Source organism: Gobius niger (genome assembly GCF_951799975.1).
Source record: "Gobius niger genome assembly, chromosome: 23".
Lineage (NCBI taxonomy): Eukaryota > Metazoa > Chordata > Actinopteri > Gobiiformes > Gobiidae > Gobius > Gobius niger.
This window is the reverse complement of record NC_136874.1, coordinates 3,050,002-3,072,498: the sequence shown is the minus strand read 5'-3', so window position 1 is coordinate 3,072,498 and position 22,497 is coordinate 3,050,002. Positions and strand designations below refer to the sequence as shown.

The following is a 22,497-nucleotide window of genomic DNA, read 5'->3' as shown; positions in this document are numbered from 1 at the left end:
CCATTGGCTGATGATGTGGTCATAGAACTAGACCGAGAAAACCCTGCACTGTCGCTTATCATAAATTCATTTCTTCGTCCTTTTCAATTGTATTTGCAAATGTGTTCAGAAGTAAGAATACAGAGCGAAAAAATACACATTGAAGTGGAAAATAATAAGAGATAAAGAGAGAGAGAGAGACAGTTGTCATGGTAACAGGGAGGAGAGAGGGGAAATTCGTGAACATGGACCACAACCCGTAAATCAGCTTGACGTAGGCTGAAATAGTACATTAAAATATTGATAATTAAAAATATATTAAAGGATTAAAGTGATTTTCACTTTGGGAATGGCTGTGACACCGAAATCATTTTTTTTTTTTTTTTTTTCATACTTTAATTTGATGTATCTGCAGCTTTTCCATTCAGGGTACAGCAAAATAGATAAAAATAAAAATAAAAAAAGTTTATTATTTTTTAAATTATTGTTATTAATTAATTAACTGACAATATAAATAAAATAAGCCTATAACTATATATTTTTTCCTCATATTATAAATAAACAATTACATATTCTACATTTCATCTCCACCAGGCGGCAGTAAACCACTCGTGAGCTCGCCGGGACTTTCTCACAACGTAGAAGAAGACTTTACCGCGCTGTGATTGGCTGAACCCGAGCGCGAGGTTTAAAATCTCTTCCGCATTGGGTTTGTCTCAACACAACAACAACAGATCGGGCATGGATCAGGGAGAAAACGGGTAAAACCACGGCTTTATGTTTATATTCTTCTTGTCAAAGTCACGTGTTTTCTTTGCGAACCTATAAACCCGCGTTTCTGAGAAGGAAAAGCTACGTTTGGGGTAATAGAGAAGTAATAGGATTCAAGTGGAACTCAAAATGATATGAGACCGGCTTTTTCACAACCGAGCTGTAGCTTTGTTTAATAATCTATTACAGGAAAGCAACACTGTTAGAATATAAGCTACTGTAGTTTAAACAGCTTTTTAAATAACTTTATTGAGAGAAATATGGTTAGTAAAAACCTTCTAGACAAGTGGTTTTCAAACGTTTCAGTGCCATGTCATAGAAAAGGGTTTATTTTTACTAAATTATGAATATAATATTATTAAAATGAATGAAGTCATAAATTGTAGATGAGTACCATGTGAGGAAAGCCTATATTTCTGTATAATTGAAATATGGGCATATAACATACAGTAAAGGCAGCTGTACTGATCTGAAAGTGTCTATTGTAAATGTGTATAGTTTGTGGTGTGGTCTGATAAATAACACATTGGATAAATCCTAAGCAAATCCTAAACATTTGTGAGTTTTCTTTTCAAAATACCTAACTGAAAACCCATCAAGATTCTAGATTCTAGATTTTTTTATTTGTCAAACAAAAAAAGAGGGGAGGGACGGCAGAGAGTTCAGCTTCCCGATGGCCTTGTGTATGAAACTGTTCTTCAGTCGACTGGAACTGACCCGTAGAATCCGCAGTCTCGTCCCTGAAGGCATTACCTTGAAGAGACTGTGAGGGGTGTGTAGGTTCCCCTTTGCGGGTGAGACGGGTGGAGTACATGTCTTTAATAGAGGGGAGAGGGGCTCCAAAGATCTTCTCCGCTGCTCTTACGATGCGCTGGAGGCTCCTTCGGCAGGAGGGAGTGCTGGAGCCGTGACACACTGAAATTTTGTGAATTAGTAGAGTTTAACCTTTTAAAAAACATGTGTAGAGCTCATCTGGAAAGTTTACCAAATAATTTACAAAGCAGATTCAAGATTCATGTATTTTGTGTTTTGATGTCTTGGACAAAAAAAAAAAGATGGCTGCATGAGACAGTTTGAAATTTAAATGAACTGGAACTGTAAATGATTTTGTGTTGATAAGGGGCAGACATTACAAGTTTTTTACTTCTTTCTGCTCCTTTTCATTCATGCTAAATGCTGTTGTTGCATTTTTAAATTAATGAAATAAATAAAAAAATGAAAGAAAAAAAATGACACACAGTGATGGCGCTGGTCAGGATGCTCTCTATCGTCCCTCTGTAGAAGTTGCACATAACGGAGGCTGGGACTCTGGCTCTTCTTAACTTGCGGAGAAAGTAGAGTCTCTGATTACTTTTCTTAACCAGCGATGCCGTCTGCATGGTCCAGGAGAGCTTCTCTGTGATGTGCACAGCCAGGAACTTCACTCCACTGCAGCACCGTTGATTGTTAGAGGAGCATGCTGGACCCGTGCTCTTCGAAAGTCCACAACAATCTCTTTTGTCTTCTCCACATTTAGAGAGAGATTGTTCTGTGTGCACCACATGGCCAGACTGCTCACTCACTCCTGTAGTTTCACTCGTCTCTGTTGCTGATGAAGCCCACCACTGTTGTGCCGTCCTTGCAATATTCTTATAAATCTTTTGTTTCACTTTGCTGATAGTCTCTGTTCTCTGTTCCCCCCCTCAGACCCCCCAGCGGGGTGCAGACGCCCTCCAGCCCCGTGATTCTTCAGAGGAAGAGGAAGAGCTACCGTCAGTCTTACCGCAGCTGTCTGGGCGGCGCGTCCCGCCTCGGCTACACCCCGGGGGTCACCGCGCGAAGACTCAACACCAGCAGGAGTCTGCCCAAAGCGCGGAACATCAAAGTTAGTCCTTTTAATTAACTCCATACTGTTGTGGAAGTAACTGTAGATGCCTGTTGTGTTTCATATTTCTTTCCTCCTTCAAGTATCTTTCCCGTCTTCCCCACAGGAGCAGCTGGACCCGGAGCACCTGGCCCTGCTGTCAAAGACGGAGTGGCACCTCTCGTACGTCACCCCCCTGTTCCAGTTCAGACACACGCGGCTGAAGACCTACGGCCGGCAGCTGTCGGCGTTCATCGCGGCGGAGAAGCAGAAGGGTTTGGCCGTGGATGTGGAGGCGAGCCACGGCTGCAAGGTCAACGTGAGCCTGGTGCAGGGGCTGGTGGAGAGTCAGGAGGAGCCAGAGACGGTGCTCGTACAGGTGAGTGGGCTTGTGGGAGCTGCAGCCCAAATGCTCAGTTTATAACCTCTCTCTTTCTCCAGATCGTGTCCAAGCCGATGTTCAGCCGCCCGGAAGACCCGGAGCGGCCCGTGTGGAGCGGCTGGTTCTCCTGCGTGAACGGCAGCCCGGACTACCTGGCCTCGCTGCCCCAGGACTTCGTGTGCCTGCCCCTCTTCTGCTCCAGCGGCCCCCAAGCCCTCACCTCCATCGTCAAGACCTGGTTCCAGCGCACGTTCGACTGCTGCTTCGGCGCCCTGGAGCTCGACCACACCACCCTGCTGTGGCTGATGGCGCTGTGGACCAACTGCCAGCCGGAAGCCGACCTGCAGAACCTCAAAATGCTCTGGACGATACCGGTGGAGCCGCCTCTGCAGATCACGTACGCCGTCAGGTCGCAGGACGCCTGGGATCTGTGGAGCTGCGTGAGAAAGAGCCAGGAGAAGGGGAAGGAGGGAGAGGAGGGCACCATAGACGTACAGGAGGTGGTGGAGTTCATGCAGGAGCTGAAAACGCACTTCTACAGGCATTTCAGGCTCGATCTGTCGGCGGGGAACCTCAGCCAAGTGGCGACAGCGCTGGGCTCGGCCAAAAGCAACGGGAGGATAAAGGTAAAGAAGAAAAACCTCTGGATTTGAATCTGGAAACTTTGTCTAAGCACCGACTTTACTTCTGGGATTGTCCATATTTGTAACGATAAGGAAGTCATATTTTTGCAAACCGTCAGAAACATGCAAACATTTTCATTTACATTGTTCCCCATTTCACCCACAAATTCATCCCTTAATTTGTTCAAATTTTGTCAAAATTTTCCAAGATTCTTTCCTAATTTTTCCCAATTTTTTTTTGCAAAAAATGTCCCCCATTCTTTCCTCATTTCCCCCAAATGTTCCCCCACTCTTTCCTCATTTTTCCCAATTTTCTTCCCCACATTTCACTAATATATTCCCAATTTTTTTCCTCATTCTTTCTTCATTTTTCCCAATTGTTCCCCCATGTTCTTCCATTCTTTTCTAATTTTCCCACATTTTCCCCCCAAATGTTCCCCATATATTCCCCATCCCCCCCCCATTGTTCTTCCATTCTTTTCAAATTTTCCCATTTTTTCTCCACACAATTTTCATCATTTTCTTCCGATTTTTCTCCCTTTCTTGACATATGTGAATGTGCATATATACAAATATCTCAATATTTCCTTATATAATATACATATATATATATATATCGTATATTGCCCGGCTCTGGTGAGTCAAAAACATCCTAAATAAACTGACATTTTGTGTTTTGTTTTTCAGATTTCCAACAGCAGATACATCATCACCACACTGTCGCTCCTCACTGAATGTGCTCTTCTCAAAATGCCCATTTAAAGGTTACGTTTCTTTTATTCAGTGCGTGCGACAGGTTTGACCAAACATTTCATCAGAAAACTTTCTCAAATCTACAACTTCATAAAAAGTCCATTTCTATGAACTATGAAAACACTTAATAAACTGAAAACATACAAACCTGTCACACACACTTTAAACTCTTTGTATTTAAACATTATGACTTTGCGCAGCTTGTGTAGTTATTCTGTATTATCTAATACTATGTAATACTATGAGCTTATTGTTTTATAGGAAAATATGTAAATAAAGTATTTTTAGTTTTTTATTACAAAAGTACTTCTGTTGCACGTTCTTAAGTTGGCGTCACACAGAATAAATGTGTCCAGTTTCAAACGGGTGTGACAATATATTGATTTCAGAACGATACAATGCAGATATTTTCATTCCGATGTTGATACTTTTGATGACATCATGCATATTAATGAGGCTCCACTTCTTTCACTGTCATAGGCTAATAATGGTCAGTATAACATTCAGAATCAGTGTTCTGAATCAGTAAAACATTCAGAACAGTAGAACAAATGTATGTATTACTTTTTAAGTGATGGTCTGGAAGTCTAAAAATTTTTTTCAAATTTGATAAAATGTCCCATTCCCACAGTATTTTTCCTTTAATTTGTTAGCTCACCCTTTCCCCATTCTTTCCTCAGTTTTTCCCAAATTTCCCCCATTCTTTCCTCAATTTTTCCTCAAAATTTCCCCCATTCTTTCCTGTTTTTCCTAAAAATGTCCCCCATTCTTTCCTAATTTTTCTCAAATTATTTCTCAAATTTCCCACATTCTTTCCTTAATTTTTCCAAATGTTTTTTCCAAAATGTTCTCTCATTTCCCCAAATATTCACATTTTCCCCCCTATTTTTTCCAAATAATTTCCAAAATTTCCCCCATTCTTCCCAATTTTTCTTCAGTTTTTCCCCATATATTCCCCATTTTCCCCCCCTCATTCTTTTCTAATTTTTTCTCAAAATGTCCCCCATTCTTTCCTCAATTTTTCCTCAAAATTTCCCCCATTCTTTCCTCAGTTTTTCCTTAAAATTTCCCCCATTCTTTCCTAATTTCTCTCAAATTATTTCTCAAATTTCCCCCATTCTTTCCTCAATTTTTCCAAATGTTTTCCCAAAATGTTCTCTCATTTTCCCCAAATATTCTTTTTTTCCCCCCCTATTTTTCCCCCAATTTATTTCCAAAATTTCCCCCATTCTTCCCAATTTTTTTTCTGATTTTTCCCCATATATTCCCCATTTTTTCCCTCGTTCTTTTCTATTTTTTCCTCCACACAATGCTCCATTTGTGCAAAATCGCCTGGTCTTGTAAAGTCCCTCCTTCCTGGATCTCAGCAACCAATCAGAGTGTAGTCTCCTCCCGCGTCGACCAATGAGACGAGCTTTTCCTGTGACCCAGCCTGTCCAATCAGGAGGGAGGGGGCGGAGCTTGATCGCTTACTTTCAATGTGCAAAGAGAACATCACAGTAAGACAGTAGATTAAAAAGAAACCAATCAAGTGTTCAATTGTCAAATAACTTTATTTAAAGAAGACACAAAACAATCGTGCAGCTAAAACCAAATACAAAATATTCACAGAAAAGATCGTTTTGTTCACTGCACTCAAAAGAAAAGGCAAACCCAACAACTGAAGCTAAAGTTAAGTCTGTGCCTTTGAGCCAAACGCTTGAGGATTTCGCTAAAAAAAATAGCGCTTTATGTTTTTGCACGAGCGGCGACGTAAGAGCGGGACAGTGGACGACTTGGCAGCGTGAGCTAAAGGCAGTAATTACCAGAGCTGTGCATCCGATCGCCATGGAAACCAGTGTCGTTACAGGGGAACAGTATTTACAGTTTAGGGTTATATACTATATATTACATTTCCTCATCAAAAAACACTAGAGCTGGGCAAGATGTCAAAACATGGGGGGAAATTTAAAGAAAATGGGGGGAAAAAAGGGAATTTTTGAAAGAAAAAAAAAATATGGGGAAAAATTGTGGTTAAAATGAGAAAATATTGGGGGGGAAATGTAGAAAAAATAAGTGGGATTTTTTTTAAACATATGGGGAAACATTGGGGGGGAAATAATTGGGAAAAGATATGGGAAAAATTGGGGGAACATTTAGAGAAAAATGGGGAGAAAAAAGAAAAAAATGGGGGGAATTTAAAAAAAAAAAAAAAAAACATGGGTAAAAATGAGAAAATATTGGGGGGGGGGGAAATAGTGGAAAATTTAAAAAAAATAAGTGGGAAGAATTGGGGGAAAATTGGAGGAAGTTTAGAGAAAATAAGTGGGATTTTTTTTTTTTAAACATGGGGAAAAATTGGGATAAAAATGGGAAAATATTGGGGGTAAAAAAAAGAGTGGAATTTGGGGAAAATTAGTCAGAAGAATTGGGAAAAGATATGGGAAAAAATTGGGGGAAATTTGAGTAAAAGAGGGAAATATTGGGGAAATTGGGAGGGGAAAGGGGGAAATTTGAGAAAAAAAAGTGGGTAAAATTTGGGGGAAAGTGTTTAATTTCTGCCCTTTCTAGTCTGTTCAGGACAGAAACATTCAGATATACATTTTTATCTATATCGCCCAGCCCTACTTCTCTTACAGAGCAAAAAACAAAGAACATTAAAGACAACAGTCATGATATGTGTCGTATATAGCTTCCATTGTGGGCATCTTCCTCCATTGCTTTATATTAAAATAGACTTAAAAGAGGTTAAAGGGACACGTTTGAAGCTTTTCCTGTCCTCGGTCCCGTCTGCTTCACCAAACCACCAAACGATCCCTTTAATCCTCTTGTATATGACCTCCCGTTGGGAATATTTACATCTTTGACATTAGCGGGAGGATCGTACGGGTTTGGCAACGGCGCCGACCAATCTCAAAAACGCTACTTGGCAACTTCGAGCTCAGAAACCCGGCGAAAGCTCCTAAGATTCACTCACTCCACGTAAAGTCACATTCTCCGACATTCTCCCAAAACCAAACCAAAAATGACCTCTTTTTTTTTCTTTTTTTTGGCATATATTGAACTACAAAGCAAAGATACGGCTGTCACTACACGTCATATTGAATGGAGTTACAGAAGGAATTGTCTTATTCAAGTTAACATGGAGTTTAAACCAGTGCTTCCCAAACGTTGGTCTGTGGACAGTTATGAGCGAGCAGGAAGTGATAATATACAGATTTATAGTTTTTCAAAGGGGGGTTGGGAAGCACTGGTTTCACAATGAGGTAAAGTAAATAAGTGTTAAAGTGGCTCGTGTAGTGATTTCACAGTACAAAGAGGGAGGAGGAAGAGGAGGAGGGGGAGGAGGAGGAGGAGGAGGAGGCTTTAGGAGGCGATGCCCAAGAAAAAGCCTCCGACAAAACCACTGGACAGCACAATGTTTCTCTTGATGAAATCTGTGGCCTGTGAGAAACACACAAAGGAATATTAGCAGCAACCTCTGTGTATATGTTACACTTTCTCATCCAAAACACATCAAGTCTTTAGAAGATCTGCATATTCACCATATTGAGTTTAATGTCACAAAATGGGGGGAAATTGTAAATAGAAAAAAAGGAGTAAAAAGAAAAAGAACCTAGAAAAATTTGGGGGGGTGGGGGGAGATTTGGGGAAAATTGGTGAGAAAAGGGAGAAAAATATGGTGAAATGTGGAGAAAAATTGGAAAACATGCGGGGAAAAGGGAGAAAAATAGGGGGATATTTGGGGAAAATAAGGGAATAATTTGCGTAAAAATTGGGAAAAATAATATTGGAAAATATTGGGGGGAAATGGGGAGAATTGGGGGGAGACAGGGAGTAAATTTGGGGGGGAAAATGTGAAAATATTGGGGAGAAATGGGGAAAAATAAGTGAAAGGATTTGGAAGAAATATGGGAAAAATGTACGTAAAAATGGGAAAATATTGGGTGACATTTTGGAAAAATACGTGAATAAGTTGGGTAAAAATTGGAAAATATTGGGGGGAAATCGGGAAAAATACGTGGGAAAATTTGGAAAGATACAGGATAAAATTTGGTGAAAATATTGGGGGAAATGGGGAAAACATGGGAGGCAAAAAAGGAGAAAAGTTGGGGGAAATTTAGGGAAAAAATGTAGATTTTTGCACATTTCTGATGGTTTGCAAAAATACAGCTTTCATCATCGTTATCGAGTTACTCCCAAAAACACTGAGATATATATCTTCATCAATATCTCCCAGCCCAACTTCTCTTACAGAACAAAAACAAAGAACATTTAAGACAGTCATGATATGTGTCATACGTAGCCTCCATTGTGAGCATCAAAATAGAGTTAAAGGTTGTTTTTTCTGAAGGCGTGAGAAGATGCATGCGAAGCCAAGTGAAAGCTAAGTGAACTGAATGAACAGATCCTAAAACATTCATTGCAGCCACAGAAATGTTGGGCTAAAGCGTTATAGAAGAAGCGAGTTGCGCTACCTTTACCTCCTCAATGAAAGTGCTGATCTCCGGCGCCGCTTTGTTCGCCCGTTTCTTGAGGTGCTTCTTGGCTTTGTTTACATCCTTCTCCACCTTCTTCCAGTCGATCTGCACGTAACCGGTGTGATTGGCAATCTGCAGAGATAAGAGGGAAGTTTGACATGTGTGTGCTGTAATCAGAGCCGAGTCTTTATGGAGCTAAAGCATTCAGGCGATTTACGGCACATCGATAACTCGGGTTTATTGGCCGTGTTCTGGTCTCGTCGTGATATCACTGTCTACATGTTTTACGACGCACAGAAATGGGTCGATCTGATAACATTGACAAGTTACTATCCATAAAATAACAGTAAATATTGTGGCTGCCAAGACAAAGCGGCGCATTGAGTGTATTATTTAAACAGAAACTAGAATGAAGATGGAGATTCTCGCCTGTAACAGAAGAAATCCTCCGCCCACAGCAGTAGCGGCGATCTTCCCCACTCTCTGGAAAAGGTAACCAGCACACCTGCAGGGCCAGAAATGTGTTAGTATTAATCAGAATATAGAGTCAAAAGGGTCAGTTAGACAACTTTAATGTGACCATGGGGCACCGTATGTCCCACATATTGTTGACCCGAAATTTGTAATAACTTTGTACTCAGACTGAGATATACAGTCCCAATCAAATGTTTAACCTCTTACCACCCGCCAAAACCAAATGCATTCCCTCCTCTTTGCCATTGTCGTATTTCCCTTATGTGTTTTTGTCACGTTTTTATTACTTTTCTGCTGGATTTTTGTCACTTTTTTCTGGATTTTTGTCTTTTTTCTGCTGGATTTTTGTCTTTTTTTTTGCTGGATTTTTGTCACTTTTTTGCTGGATTTTTGTCTTTTTTTTGCTGGATTTTTGTCTTTTTTTGCTGGATTTTTGTCTTTTTTTTGCTGGATTTTTGTCATTTTTTCTGTTGGATTTTTGTCTTTTTTTTTGCTGTATTTTAGTCATTTTTTTGCTGTATTTTAGTCATTTTTTTGCTGCCCCTTTTTTACCTTTTTGTTGAGTTTTTGTCATTTTTTTGGGTCACTTTTTAGCGCTCTTTTGTTGTGTTTACATCCTCATTTTCTTTTCTTTTTTTCGCTGTTTTGAAGAAGCTTTTAGATTTGGAGAATTTGGAGAACAGGAGAAAACATGTTCAGGTGGGAGTTAAGAGGTTAAGAACAGCTGAAAAATTGCAAATATTCACATTTTGCACGGTTGGATCTTAACAACGTTCCAAGTAGAACTTCAATATGCAACAAGAAGAAAAGGGAGTGAGACAAAAAATTGAGTAAAGCAATTAAACTGAATTAGGATGTTTGTTCAGGGAGGACCATGTGTCTTTAAAATAGGCCAAATCTGTGCCAAAATGTGGATTCAGTGTCATTTTCAGATTTTCAGGCAGGTTTTCACACTGTCATGACGTCCTGATGGCAAAGGCAAAGGTGGAGCACAGAAACACAGTCGTTTTGAATTTCTGAAAAGATCCTGAGAGTTATAGAACAAAAAAGTAATGTGGAAAACCCCCAAATCTTGACCCAAATGGAGCCTATAGGTGTAAAATATGGGGGGATATGGTCACAACCCCCCAATATTCACACCTAACTAATGTAACTAATTAGTAGGGCTGAAACAACTAATCGATTAATCGACAACTTATCGATTGCGAAAATAGTTGTCAACTATTCCAGTAATCGATTAATCGTTTTCTAGTAAACACAGACTAAAATAGAGAAAAAATGACATGACAATTATGTATTTTGGATGAAAACCTACTTTATTTTTTAAAGTTAGGGTCTGCAGTGTTTTGTACATTGTAAATTTCATAAAGGTCTGTCTTTGTCTCGTCCAATCAGAAAGCAGAATTAGCACAAAGAGCCTCCTACAAACGTTTACTTTAAGTTTACTCCATCAACATGTCCTCAAGTGGCGCCACTTTAGCTTTATGTGGTCAAAAAATGGAAAAAAAATACAATTTCCATGCACCTTTCACAGCCAAGTGATTAATCGGTTAATCGTGAAAATAATCGGTAGATAAATCGATTATCAAAATAATAGTTAGCTGCAGCCCTACTAGTTAGACACCCCTACCTCCAGATGTGCCGACTGCAGGTGATGCAATATCCGTCCAGAAAAAGCCACAATATATTATTCAAAATCATTTATATCTTGCATCTGACTAAGATCAACGGGTTTTTTTGCTAAACAAATAGAATTTATATGTGCGAAAGTCCAGTTTTAGGTCTAATTTTCCTTGTTTAGTTTCATTTTAGTTTTGTTTTTGCTCTAATTTAGTATTTTTTTGAAGTCTTGTTTTGACACAGTTTGCCAAAAAACAAATGACTAACGATTTGTGCTCAATGTCCTTGGGGTTAAACCTGTCTGTTAACATGCTGCTCTCAAACAAGAGAAACAAACTCACACAGAAAGACCTCAGACTGTTCCACCTTATCTTTGGCTTTGATGGTGAATGTTAGCTAATGCAGTTAGTGCTCGTTCCTTACCATCCTGTGACCCCGCCCATCATGAGCTGCGTAGCGACCGAGTACTTCTCGGCGATGGGTCCCGAGTTGCTCCCGAACACGCGGCTCCACCACTGATGGCGGCGGGCGTACTCCGTCAGGTCCACCACCTCGTACACCTCGTCCTCGCTCTCCCCCTCCTCCGCTGCAGACCAAGAAATTACATTGAAGAAGAATCAAGTCTCCTCAAGTCTGAACTCTGAGCCTATTTCATCAAGTCATCAAATTACTGAGCCAAGTCCAGATTTCCAGTAAAAGGTGCTATGCAAATTTAAGTGGATTGAATATTTACATAATGGCAGTTTATAGAACCAAGGGCACGTCTCCTTATGATAATGCTTAAAAAGGCATCCAGAAAACAAGACTTCACACCACTTTTATTATATTGAATAGCTCAACATACAGTTTTTGTTGATTTAATTCACTTGGTAATGGTTTTGAGACATAACACAAATTACTAGCCATTAGACAAACTTGTTTTCAAACGGTCATGTCATTATATATTGCTAAGTTGACCGAACCCTAACTTTGACCTTAAAGGAACAGCCACCGTTTTTACATATTGAATTATGTTGTTACCTGAGTTGATGTATAACTGTCTGGTCTTTGTGTTAGCATTTAGCCGCTCCCAGCAAAGGTATAGCTACAAACTGGGGTGAGTTAGAAGCGACCAAGCTGTTCCACGTTTTCCCTATTTAAATATAGTTACGTGAGCCTTTACATGATCCAAGTCTAGTTACACAAAACTAAACATGTCCATTCTGTAAGCTGATAAAAAAGGGAACTATATTGTGAGGCGTAATAACAACTGGAGTACTTCGACATCCACGCTGTAATATTGTCAAAGTACTCCAGGTGTTATTACGCCTCACAATCTAGTTCCCTTTTGTTATCCACTTACAAATTTGACAATTTTTTTGTGTGACTATATTTGGATCATGTAACCGTATTTAAATCAGGGAAACGTGGAAGAGCTTGGTCGCTTCTAACCTCACCTCCGTTTGGCCCCAAAGAGGAGGAGAGGCTAAATGCTAACAACATCTTCTGTCTTTTTGCGTGACTAAGACAGTTTTCGCCTAACCTCAGGTAAGAACATATCTCAGTATTCCTTTAACCAGTTAAATATTGTCCATATATCTAACACATGTCACGGTAAAATAGCTGGGAACGTCAGATGGCTTCGTAGACACTCAGCAGTTTTATTTATTTATTTATTTCACATGATAACAACAAATTATTTATTGAAGCATTGAATCAGGATACTTACTGTAATATATTCTATTTAATTGTTCATATACATTTTTAATAAAGAAAACAAATTACAAGAAAATTTGCATCATGGTTGTATTACACAAATATTTTATGCTTTTTACACGTATCAGGGCCCACAAACCACTGATAATTTAATATAACTCACGCTAAAAGGCATCAGATTTGTCATGGATCCCATTATCGAAATTAGCCCAGTGTTGTGTTCGCCCCGTGAGCTAACACAAACTAGCGTCAAATGGCTACCGAACATAAACAATGGGTAAAACAATCAAATATTGAGTTTCGAATCATGTTCAATGTCGTGTCACATATTTAAAAGATATTAACAATATGAATCTGCGTAAATGCGGGGTGGTGAAGCACAGATTGTCGTGTTTTGGTGCCAAACAAACCCACTAACCTTCTCTGTGATCGACCGTCGCCATTTTGGTCAGGCGCCTGACGTCACCAGATGTTGACAATGACAGGCCACGCCCCTCACGCCACGTCAGTCTAAGGATTTTTTCGTATATCACTAACCAAACTAAGCAAATAGCAATTAAAAAGCAGTTTTTTAAGCAACTTTTTCCTAAAAGCTTCATTGACGCTACTTTAGATGTTGGTGTTAGGTTTGAAAAAGACAAAAATCATCACAGTTTGTATTTTTATTTACATAATTACACATTTATTTAACCTCTTAACCCCTTAACTCCCACCTGAACCGAGCACATTTTCTCCAATTTGGCTTTACCCCAGTCCTAAAGCTTCTGGAAAAAAGGTGTGAAAATGGCGACAGAACTGAGACGAAAACCATGCTGAAAATGTGAAAAAAAAGTGACAAAAAATTGACGAAAAAATGGCAAAAATGTCACAAAAAATGATAAATATTGTACAAAAATTTTACGAAAAAATTACCAAAATTGATGAAAAGGTGCCAAAAATGTCACAAAATAATTGACAAAAAATGTCACAAAAAAATTACAAAAAAGTGAAAAAAAATAAATGAGTTGAATACCCCCCAAAAAAATTATGGAAAAAAAATCAGATGACGTGAGGAAAAAGATCCATTTAGATGAGTTTTGTAGATCTTAGCTTTCAAATGAGGCGTTACACTGGCCTACAGGAATTGGGTAAAGCTGAACTGGAGAAAATGCTCTCAGTTCAGGCGGGAGTTAAGAGGTTAACCCCCGCCTTACGAGAGTATTTTCTCCAGTTGTTGTTATAGTCCTACCATATTTTACTTTTTATGTTTTATCTTATTTATTTTAATATTCTTTATGCATGCCCCATAGCCTTATAGTTAGAGTTTTATAGCTTTTTAATAAAAAATCTAAATTCTGTGTACATGTTTTGTGTTGCACGGAGAAAAATTCCTAGCTTGTGAACCTGTTCTCAAACAACGGCAATAAAAACTATTCTGATTCTGCTTTTCCCAAATCTAAAAGCTTCTCCACTGTGATGTCATATCGCTAAGCATTATGGGATTAGCAGCAATTGTAAACTAATGGAGACTGGAGTTATTGTTCACATTAAAACACTTGGACACCACAGTGAGTTAGATGGATTTACCATCAGTAACTCAGCTAACGGAGTTGTTCCACGGCTTTTTTCTCCACTTTTTATACTGTTTTTAGCTAATGTTAGTCAATGGAAATGTATGCTTACAGCTGCAAAGATGGCGGATCTCCATGGTAACTTTAATGTAGCTTTTTCCTTGTTTTTGTGTTAGTCCTTGTTGCGTTTTGATCATGTTTTCATTGCTTTGTTGTCGCATTTTTTGTCACGTTTTATCACATTTTCGTCGCATCAAACGTGTTAAAATACGTGATGAAAACACACATTACATGGAAATACATATTAAATAGAATATATTTTGAAGCATTTCATAAAGAAAATGTAGAGTTTGGGCAAAATCATTGTTACCATGGAGATCTGCCATGTTTGTGGGTACTAGCAAACATTTCCCATAGTATAACATTAGCTAAAAATGGTGAATATTATTTACAATACATTAACGGTAACCCTCGCCTTAACTAAGGGCGGGAAAATAAATGTAAGAATAGCAACAAAGACGAGGATGAAACACAAAAAAGTGAGAAAAACGCAACAAAAATCGTCAAAAAAGTGATAACGTGACAAAAACTCAACAAAAAATGTACAAAAACATGAACAAAAATGCGACAAATAAACGACGAAAACTCGACAAACGCTTCAAAAATGTAACAAAAACGAGGCGACGTCACAAATATTTTTTGTTGGTCTTAGCTTTCAAATTAGTCGAGACGCTTTTCAGTTACGGTAAAGCCGAACTGAAGAAAATGCGCTCGGTTAAGGCATAGAGTAAGAGATTAAACCTATGTCCATGTATAAAAAAAAAAATTGTGAACAAAAGTATGAATATTTACGATAAAAAGGGCGATATAGCACCCCTTATCACGTGGTCGCGCCGGAGCGACGCGATTGGCCGAGGCGCGAGGGGAGGGCGGGTGCAGCTCGGCGCGTGGGTTCGCTGGGGTGACACAATTATAACAACTTTATCTCCGCTCCTTGACGCGTTTTACTCGCAAACCTGCGCGCGTTTGGATAATATTCACGTTCCTTTGCATTCGGCCCGGATTTGGCATCACTTTGCGCCCCGGAAAATGTGACAAATGTGGATGTTACCAAGAAGAGAGTGTTGTTGCTTCTTGCCGCCGCCGCCGCTTCTGCTGCTGCTGCTGCTACACTGACTACCCCTTTGCTCGGAACACGGATTTACTATTCCCCCAAGAATCATCAAAAGCATCTCCCTCTTTTTTTTTTTTCCTGTGTGTGTGCGTGTGTTTGTGTGTGGAGAAAGGTGGAGGGGGGGGGGAAACTTTCTGCCCGTTTTTTTGTTGTCCCGTTTTCGCGTCTGCACCCCCCGTGGTTCGGCGGACAGGAGCTGCTGCTGGGACTGGACGGCTTTTTTGATTGAGATTTTCCATGCAATCGTGCGCTGGTGGTGTGTCCCTGGCCGCCTGCACTGCCACTGCTGCTGCTGCTAGTAGCGTCGGTGGTGGAGGAGCTAGTGATGAGGGAAACAAAATGGCGGCGGGAAAAGCGAGTGAAGCCGAGGAGGACTTTCCGACACTGACAGCCCAGGAGCGGGACACTTTAGCCGCGATCGACAGGTCGGGACGGCTCCTCCGCACACTCACGATCACGCACGGTGTTAAATAGCCACCCAAATCGCCCTTTTGCATGCTTTAAAAGGCAGCTGTGCCGTACGTCGCGAGCCCAATGTACTCAATGTTGTCGCTTCTTTTTTTTTTCTCTCCCCCTTTGCAGCTCGCTGTTTGGGTTTCAGAAGCTTCATGAAGATGGCGCCAGAACCAAGGCCCTAGTATTAAAGGTAGCGTTTTGAACACACGCTTTCACACACCCCCAGAAGGCGAAAGCACACGCCGCAAGTGCCCCCCCGGCCAGTTTACAGGCACAAATGTGTGAATTTGCTGTCAAAGCGAGCGGCTAACCCGAGCCCGTGCATTCAAAGCAAGGCCCCCCTTTTTGAGCAGCCCTAGCTAGGTGGCTAGTTAGCTTCTTCCCATCTTTGCACCTGCGGTTGGGCAAAAAGCGACAAAGTAGCCTCGGTTTCCTCAACTTTAACACGTTTATAAGCACGTTTTCATCGCTATTACACTTCTATTACAACCCAAACACCACTGCATTGTCGCGTTGTTTTGCATCAACGCCATCACGTAACCTTAAGTCCAGGGTCGTGGCCAGCCTTCAGCCCTAACGCCACAGAATCGCTAGTTTTCTCCGTTTTGCGTTCGCATTGGTGTCTCGAAAAGGCTGAATTTGTGCTGCACGTGCGTAACAAAGTGTGAATGTGTTTAAAACGAGCAGGTTTTATTGTAAGGCACGGAAAGAACAGACTAAAACAACAATACACGGGGCCCACACGAGCAAACAATGCACACATGTATGAAAATTTAACAAGTTTCTCAACACGTCGTTACTGTTTTGTGTTATTTACGTTCTTAAGCCACGTTTTAAAAGGATTTGGTTGCCTGCTTATTACAAAAACCTGCTTGACTTTTCACATAAAGGCAGTTGCATCATCTTTTTGTGTTGCATTTTAGAAAAAAATGCGGCCAATCAAAAAGTATTTCACAAATTAACAACATTATTATTGGAATTTGATGCAGTTAAAGCCACAAAAGCGACATTAATATTCACTAGGGCTGGACGATATGGACTAAAGTTATATCCTGATATATTATGGTTGAATATCGATATACGATGTGTATCCTAAGGCTGGGCGATATGTAGATATTTACAATACATCGATATAATTTTAAATGAGATATAGAATTAGACCATATCGTGTGTATCGGGATATTTCAAATTCAGATAAGCTATAAAGTTTAGAAAAAGGAACCGGTAATCTCTTTTAAGTGTATCTTTTTAAACTGAGCTCTTTATGTATAAATATAAATGCTGCCCCATTTTATTTTCGAGGCTATTTTAATTTAAATGTTGCGGAGCTTTGTTATACAGTGTTTATGTTTACATTTTATAGTGAATTTTAATAAAGCTGCTCATATTTGGCTTTGACTTAACATTTCCTTTCACAGCTCTCACTTTGCAGAAAAATATCGGGATATATATTGTATATCGATATTCAACCTAAATATATCGGGATATGAATTTTGGTCCATATCGCCCAGCCCCAATATATCCCAATATCTTTTCCACAAAGTGTGAGCTGTGAAATGAAATGTTTAGTTAATTTCTTTTTGATAACGTAATAGCTTATCTGAATTTGAAATATCTCGATATATGCGATATTGTCTAATCCCATATCTCATTTAAAAAATATATCGATATATCGTAAATATCGACATATCGCCCAGCCCTAGTTAAAGGCATAATAGTGACATTATTATTCGCCGTTAAAGCAACCGCTCTCAATATTAATTTTAGGACTTGGATTAAGGCTGGGCGATATGAACCAAAAGTCATATCCCGATATATTTAGGTTGAATATCGATATACAATATATATCCCGATATTTTTTCCGCAAAGTGAGAGCTGTGAAATTAAATGTTAAGTCAAAGCCAAATATGAGTAGTTTTACTGAAAATTCACTTTAAAATGTAAACGTAAACACTGTATAACAAACCTCCCTAAGGTGCACATGTAAATAAAAAAATATCTTAAATAAAAAATATCCTATTAAATAAAATAGGGCAATCTTTTTCTGAGGGAGGCGTTTATATATAAAGAGATAACAGAATAAAGTGCTCAGTTTGGGCTTGAGATGACCAGTTTCTTCTTGGTAACTTAATATATAAAAATTTATCAGTATATCTTAAATATCGATATATCGGCCAGCCCTAATACACAGCAATAAAGCAACCGCTCTCAATATTATTTGTAGGACTTGGATGAGTCATGAATGAAAGTACTAGGAATACTTTTCATACTAGATGTCGGTGAAGGTTTTGAAAAAGCTCTCTTGAAATGAACCATTGAGTTTTATGGCGATTTAGAGTTTTCTTTGTTGATTTCTTGTCCAAAATGGCTGGAGAAATGTATATACGTGATTTACCCAGTTATAGAGAAGCTGTAGTGGAACTGCTGCTCTCTGACATCTAGGTGGTGGCCTTGTCTTTTGTTTACAACACCCCCTTCGTCGCGCTTTCCAGGAACTCAAACCCAGCTTCTTTAGTCTGTTTTATGATTTAATGCTTGTTTTAGTTTGTGGCTCGTCCTTGTCGTAACGCTAGGTGGTGTGGGATTCCCAGGGAGAGCTCACAGCCCGACATGAGGAGCATGAGGCGTCGTCGTAGCATCGTTTTTCTGTGTTGCATGTCAAGGCGAGACACCACAGGCTCTGGGAAACAACAAGAAAATCCCTGATCTTCACAGTGACATGTTTGATTATTCACTGATTCACTGTTTCAAAGTGTATTAGGAAAACTGTCATTTCAAGGGACGTTTTCTCTCATTGGTGCGAATGTCTCCACTGTAGCAGCACCGACAGACTTTAAACTTTCCTTGGACTGAACAATGTATTGAAGCTTTTTTTCAGAGGGATTTTTTAATATTTAATTCCGAGCCTGATTTATTGGGCTTTGAATTTCAAAAAACCTCTTAACCTCCGCCTTAACTGAGCACATTTTCTCCAGTTCGGCTGAATCTAAAAGCTTCTCGACTACAGCCTATATAATGCCTCATTTGAAAGCTAAGACCTTAGCTCTTTACTCATATTTGTTGTCATTTTGTTTCATCTCGTTTTTTATAGTGTTGGGACTCGATTCAACTTTTTTGATCTAGTTATTTACATAAATTCATTGCATTTTAATCGAAAACCGGAAAAAGAATTTTGCACCTACATTATTTAATAACTAGATGCATGAGTTCAACAGGAAATGTGTTTATTATTGTTAATGTGTGTAGTTATTCAAGTAACTGAGGCAAAGTGCAGTTATAGCTATTTAGTTTTCAAGTGTTTTAGGAGCTCTGATCACTCGTGTAACTTGTAGAGTTCATTAAACAGTAATAATAATCCCACATTTATATGAAAGTAGTGAATAAATAAAGCAAAATGGCCATAAAACAGCGCTTTTAAGTGTTTAACAATTGCAGTAAACAGAAATCAAAGTGTCATTTCTTATCCAGACAAGTGTTAGGGTTATTGTGGCTCAGAGTGGGCTGGCTGGAGCTAACGCTAACATTAGCATTAGCATGGAGGACGTCTGTGTTTGTATTGCACACGTTTTACATTGAGATGGTATTTTAGACGTGAGTAACTTTGGGCGGCACGGTAGCACAGCGGTTAGTGCTCTCGCTTCACAGCTAGAAGGTCCTGGTTTGATTCCCACCTGCACGGGGCCTTTCTGTGTGGAGTTTGCATGTTCTCCCCGTTTCCCCTACCACTAAAAACATGTACAATAGGCCAGGATGAATGATGTGTGTGAGTGAATGTATGGTGGTGTCAGGGGGTCCGTTGGCGCAGACGTGTGTAGTCGCGAAAGCGCCTCTGACAGTCTCCCCCAGGGGAAACTGAAGCTACAAACGTAGTTTACCATCACAGAGTATGGAGTGAATGTACAATTGTCTCATGTAAAGCGCTTTGTGACCATGTCTGTGAAAGGCGCGATATAAATAACGTTCTTCTTCTTCTAACTACGGTGGAAGGAGAACTCTTAGCGCAGCCTGCTCACAGCAGTACAGCGTCTATCGTCTCATCAGGACGTTTTTAAAACTAAACTGAGTCCCCAGCGGGCCGAGTGAAGCGTCTCCGTCCATCGCTGTTGTGGGAGGATGTGCGTCAGATATACGGGCGTACCAGAAACACGCAAAGAGAAAGGTTCCGGCTCGGGAGTTCCGGATTTGGGAGGAAATACGATTAATTGCGTTAAAAAAATTACCGTTTTCGCTTTTTCTTTTCGAGAAGCTTTTAGATTTGGGTAAAGCCAAACTGGAGACAATGTGGCCTGTTCAGGTGGGGATTAAGAGGTTAAACTGCTTATTGTAAAACTAAACAAGATCTGAAAACGTCTTTGTAACTAATATGCTGCACATTTAAACCTGGCTCAATCAGTGAGATTTAGTAGCAAAAAATATGGGATTTTTTTGGCATAAACGGCCTTATTTTAATATGAAAACATGAAATGACAGAAAACTTGCAATACATTTCTTTCTCATGTTTATGTCAGTGATCTACAGCCAAAGTTTCAAATCGATATCTCTGAATTTAAAAAGTTTCCCTATTCACCTTAAACATGCACAGTAAAACATTTAACCTGCTGCTCCTCCTCCTGCATCGACCCTGCTTTACAACCACCCTTCCCTATTCATTTATTTTCTTCAGTTTTGTGTGTAGATGACCCTGTTGTGTAGAAAGTGGTTGTGCATGTTTTTGAAATGGCGCAAATATGAAGTTTCTGCAGATATTTTCGCTCGTGTGTGTGTGTTTGCTCAATGGGCGAAGGCTGCATTTTTATCAGTAAACGGCTCACGATGGAAAATGATTTGGCAAATTGTTATGCATGATTTAGCAATAACCCTGACCTTCATTGTTGTTTCAGATACAAAAGGCTTTCATTGAATTTTGCAGTTATCGCTCCAGATTTTCATATTCAGATAAGCATGAATATAATCCGCACAATTTCTCCCCAAGAATCGAGATTGCGTTTGTTTCCTTCCTTATTAAATGTCAGATATGTGGCTCTTTATGTGAACGGTGCAGTCTCCGTATTGCGACCCGGCTCCTTCAGATCGGAGGGTCCAGATTTCTGACAGAACTGGGTCATTGTATCATTTCATGTAAGCGAAGTGACATGACAGGGGGGAGAATACATGAAGAAGAAAAGGGTTTATTCAAAGACTAAAGGGCCGACTTTAAGGGCTCCCCCCGACCAGAGAAATCCTCAGTCGACTGAAACAAGCTGAGCAGAGATCACTGGTACTTGAGTAAAAGGGGGCGTGGCATAGCCCTGATGAAAAGTCTGAAAACTACAACTTATCTGACTCAGACTGTGCTCATAAGTCATGGAATCACAGGGGCTCGTGCTAATACATAGGACGACTAGAAACCGGCGCGTTTATGTGGAAAAAGACCGATTAAAGTCATTATTTGGTCTCACTTTGCTGCTGTTCTCGTAAAATCCAGATAATCACCGTCCATGATCTGAAATATACGGTATAGTCTGAGTGGTTCGCAGTAGGGTAGGGTCATATTGTATCGCACATCATATAATTTTTTGATATCGTTGTAATTTTGTATATCGTTTTGGACATGATATAATTTATGTAACGCTCAGCTCCATCAGAGCAGCATCTACACTGACTGTAGAACACGGGGACAGTTGCTTAAAAAGTAAAATGAAATGAAGTGCTAAATAAACTGCTTGAGTATGGCATAAGAAAAAGAAAGAAAGAATAAAATATCACTGAATGAAATCTTCCCGATAGGGCTGGGATTTTGAAGTGATTTGTCCATTGTGAAAAAAATATATCTTTATCGGGATGTTTCTTTTTCATATCGTGATGTAGATTTTAGGCCATATCACCCTGCCCTAGTACGCAGTAAATAATGCCCACGTAGGCCTGTCACGATGTGAAGTTCGATATATTGAGGCAGGAAAGTAGGGCTGCAACTAACGATTATTTTGGTAATCGATTGATCGACCGTTTATTTTTACGATTAATCGCTTGGCTGTGAAAGGTGCATGGAAATTGTATTATTTTCCTTTTTTTTTATCACATAAAGCTAAAGTGGCGCTGCTTGAGGACATGTTGATGGAGTAAACTTAAAGTAAACGTTTGTAGGAGGCTCTTTGTGCTAATTCTGCTTTGATTGGACGAGACAAAGACAGATATTTATGAAATTTACGATGTACAAAACACTGCAGACCCTCACTTTAAAAAACAAAGTAGGTTTTCATCCAAAATACATAATTGTCATGTCTTTTTTGCTCAATTTTAGTCTGTGTTCACTAGAAAATAGTTGTCGATTAATCGATTAGTTGTTTCAGCCCTACAGGAAAGTATCAGGATACACGATAATATTGACTCTAACAATACTTGATGTTGATGACTCTCCGACATAAAAATGACAGTAAACCTTTGTTCTAAAAGTGCATCATCCACACTTCTCCATCTGTACACAGCCTTACATATATATCTATTTTATTGTGTGTGTGTGAGTGAGGGTGTGTGTGTTTGTAGACAGTGGGGTAAAAGTTTGAGTGTGTGTAACGTTTGTATATATTCGGAGGGACAGGAGGGAGTGCCATTTTTATTTTTTCCCAAAAACTAAATCTGAAATCAATGCTGGAGGCAGCGCGTTAAATGTTATACAAACAATGTTCAACAAAGTTTTACTGTCATTTTTATGCCTGAGAGTCGACAGTAAAATGTTCC

The 22,497-nt window shown here is 39.6% G+C and overlaps 3 protein-coding genes across 5 annotated transcripts in view; 2 read left to right on the top strand and 1 right to left on the bottom strand.

Annotated features, from left to right (window-relative positions):
- Window positions 1–694: 694 nt before the first annotated feature.
- On the top strand, window positions 695–4,441 carry cenpl (centromere protein L). Its single transcript, XM_079581939.1, has 5 exons — window positions 695–740; window positions 2,437–2,614; window positions 2,721–2,972; window positions 3,035–3,601; window positions 4,286–4,441. Exons 1-5 carry the CDS (start codon window positions 721–723, stop codon window positions 4,358–4,360), a joined length of 1,092 nt encoding a protein of 363 aa, XP_079438065.1. The 5' UTR covers window positions 695–720; the 3' UTR covers window positions 4,361–4,441.
- Window positions 4,442–7,571: 3,130 nt separating this feature from the next.
- Window positions 7,572–13,109, bottom strand: LOC306982110 (FUN14 domain-containing protein 1). Of its 2 annotated transcripts, none has more exons than XM_079581910.1 (5): window positions 13,019–13,109; window positions 11,329–11,491; window positions 9,241–9,316; window positions 8,809–8,943; window positions 7,572–7,774 (listed from the first exon to the last, which is right to left on the bottom strand). In XM_079581910.1, the coding sequence occupies exons 1-5, from the start codon at window positions 13,041–13,043 to the stop codon at window positions 7,697–7,699; spliced, it is 477 nt and encodes a 158-aa protein (XP_079438036.1). In that variant the 5' UTR covers window positions 13,044–13,109; the 3' UTR covers window positions 7,572–7,696. The 2 variants fall into 2 exon arrangements, with proteins under 2 accessions (XP_079438036.1, XP_079438037.1); XM_079581911.1 differs by having other exon boundaries at window positions 8,815–8,943.
- A 2,295-nt stretch (window positions 13,110–15,404) lies between these two features.
- Window positions 15,405–22,497, top strand: part of LOC306982162 (lysine-specific demethylase 6A-like) — a 48,848-nt gene continuing 41,755 nt past the window's right edge. For both annotated transcript variants that reach the window (XM_079581974.1, XM_079581973.1), the window contains exons 1-2: window positions 15,405–15,749; window positions 15,907–15,970. In XM_079581974.1, the coding sequence (XP_079438100.1) occupies window positions 15,562–15,749; window positions 15,907–15,970 (252 nt within the window). In that variant the 5' untranslated portion in view covers window positions 15,405–15,561. The remainder of the gene's footprint in view (window positions 15,750–15,906; window positions 15,971–22,497) is intronic.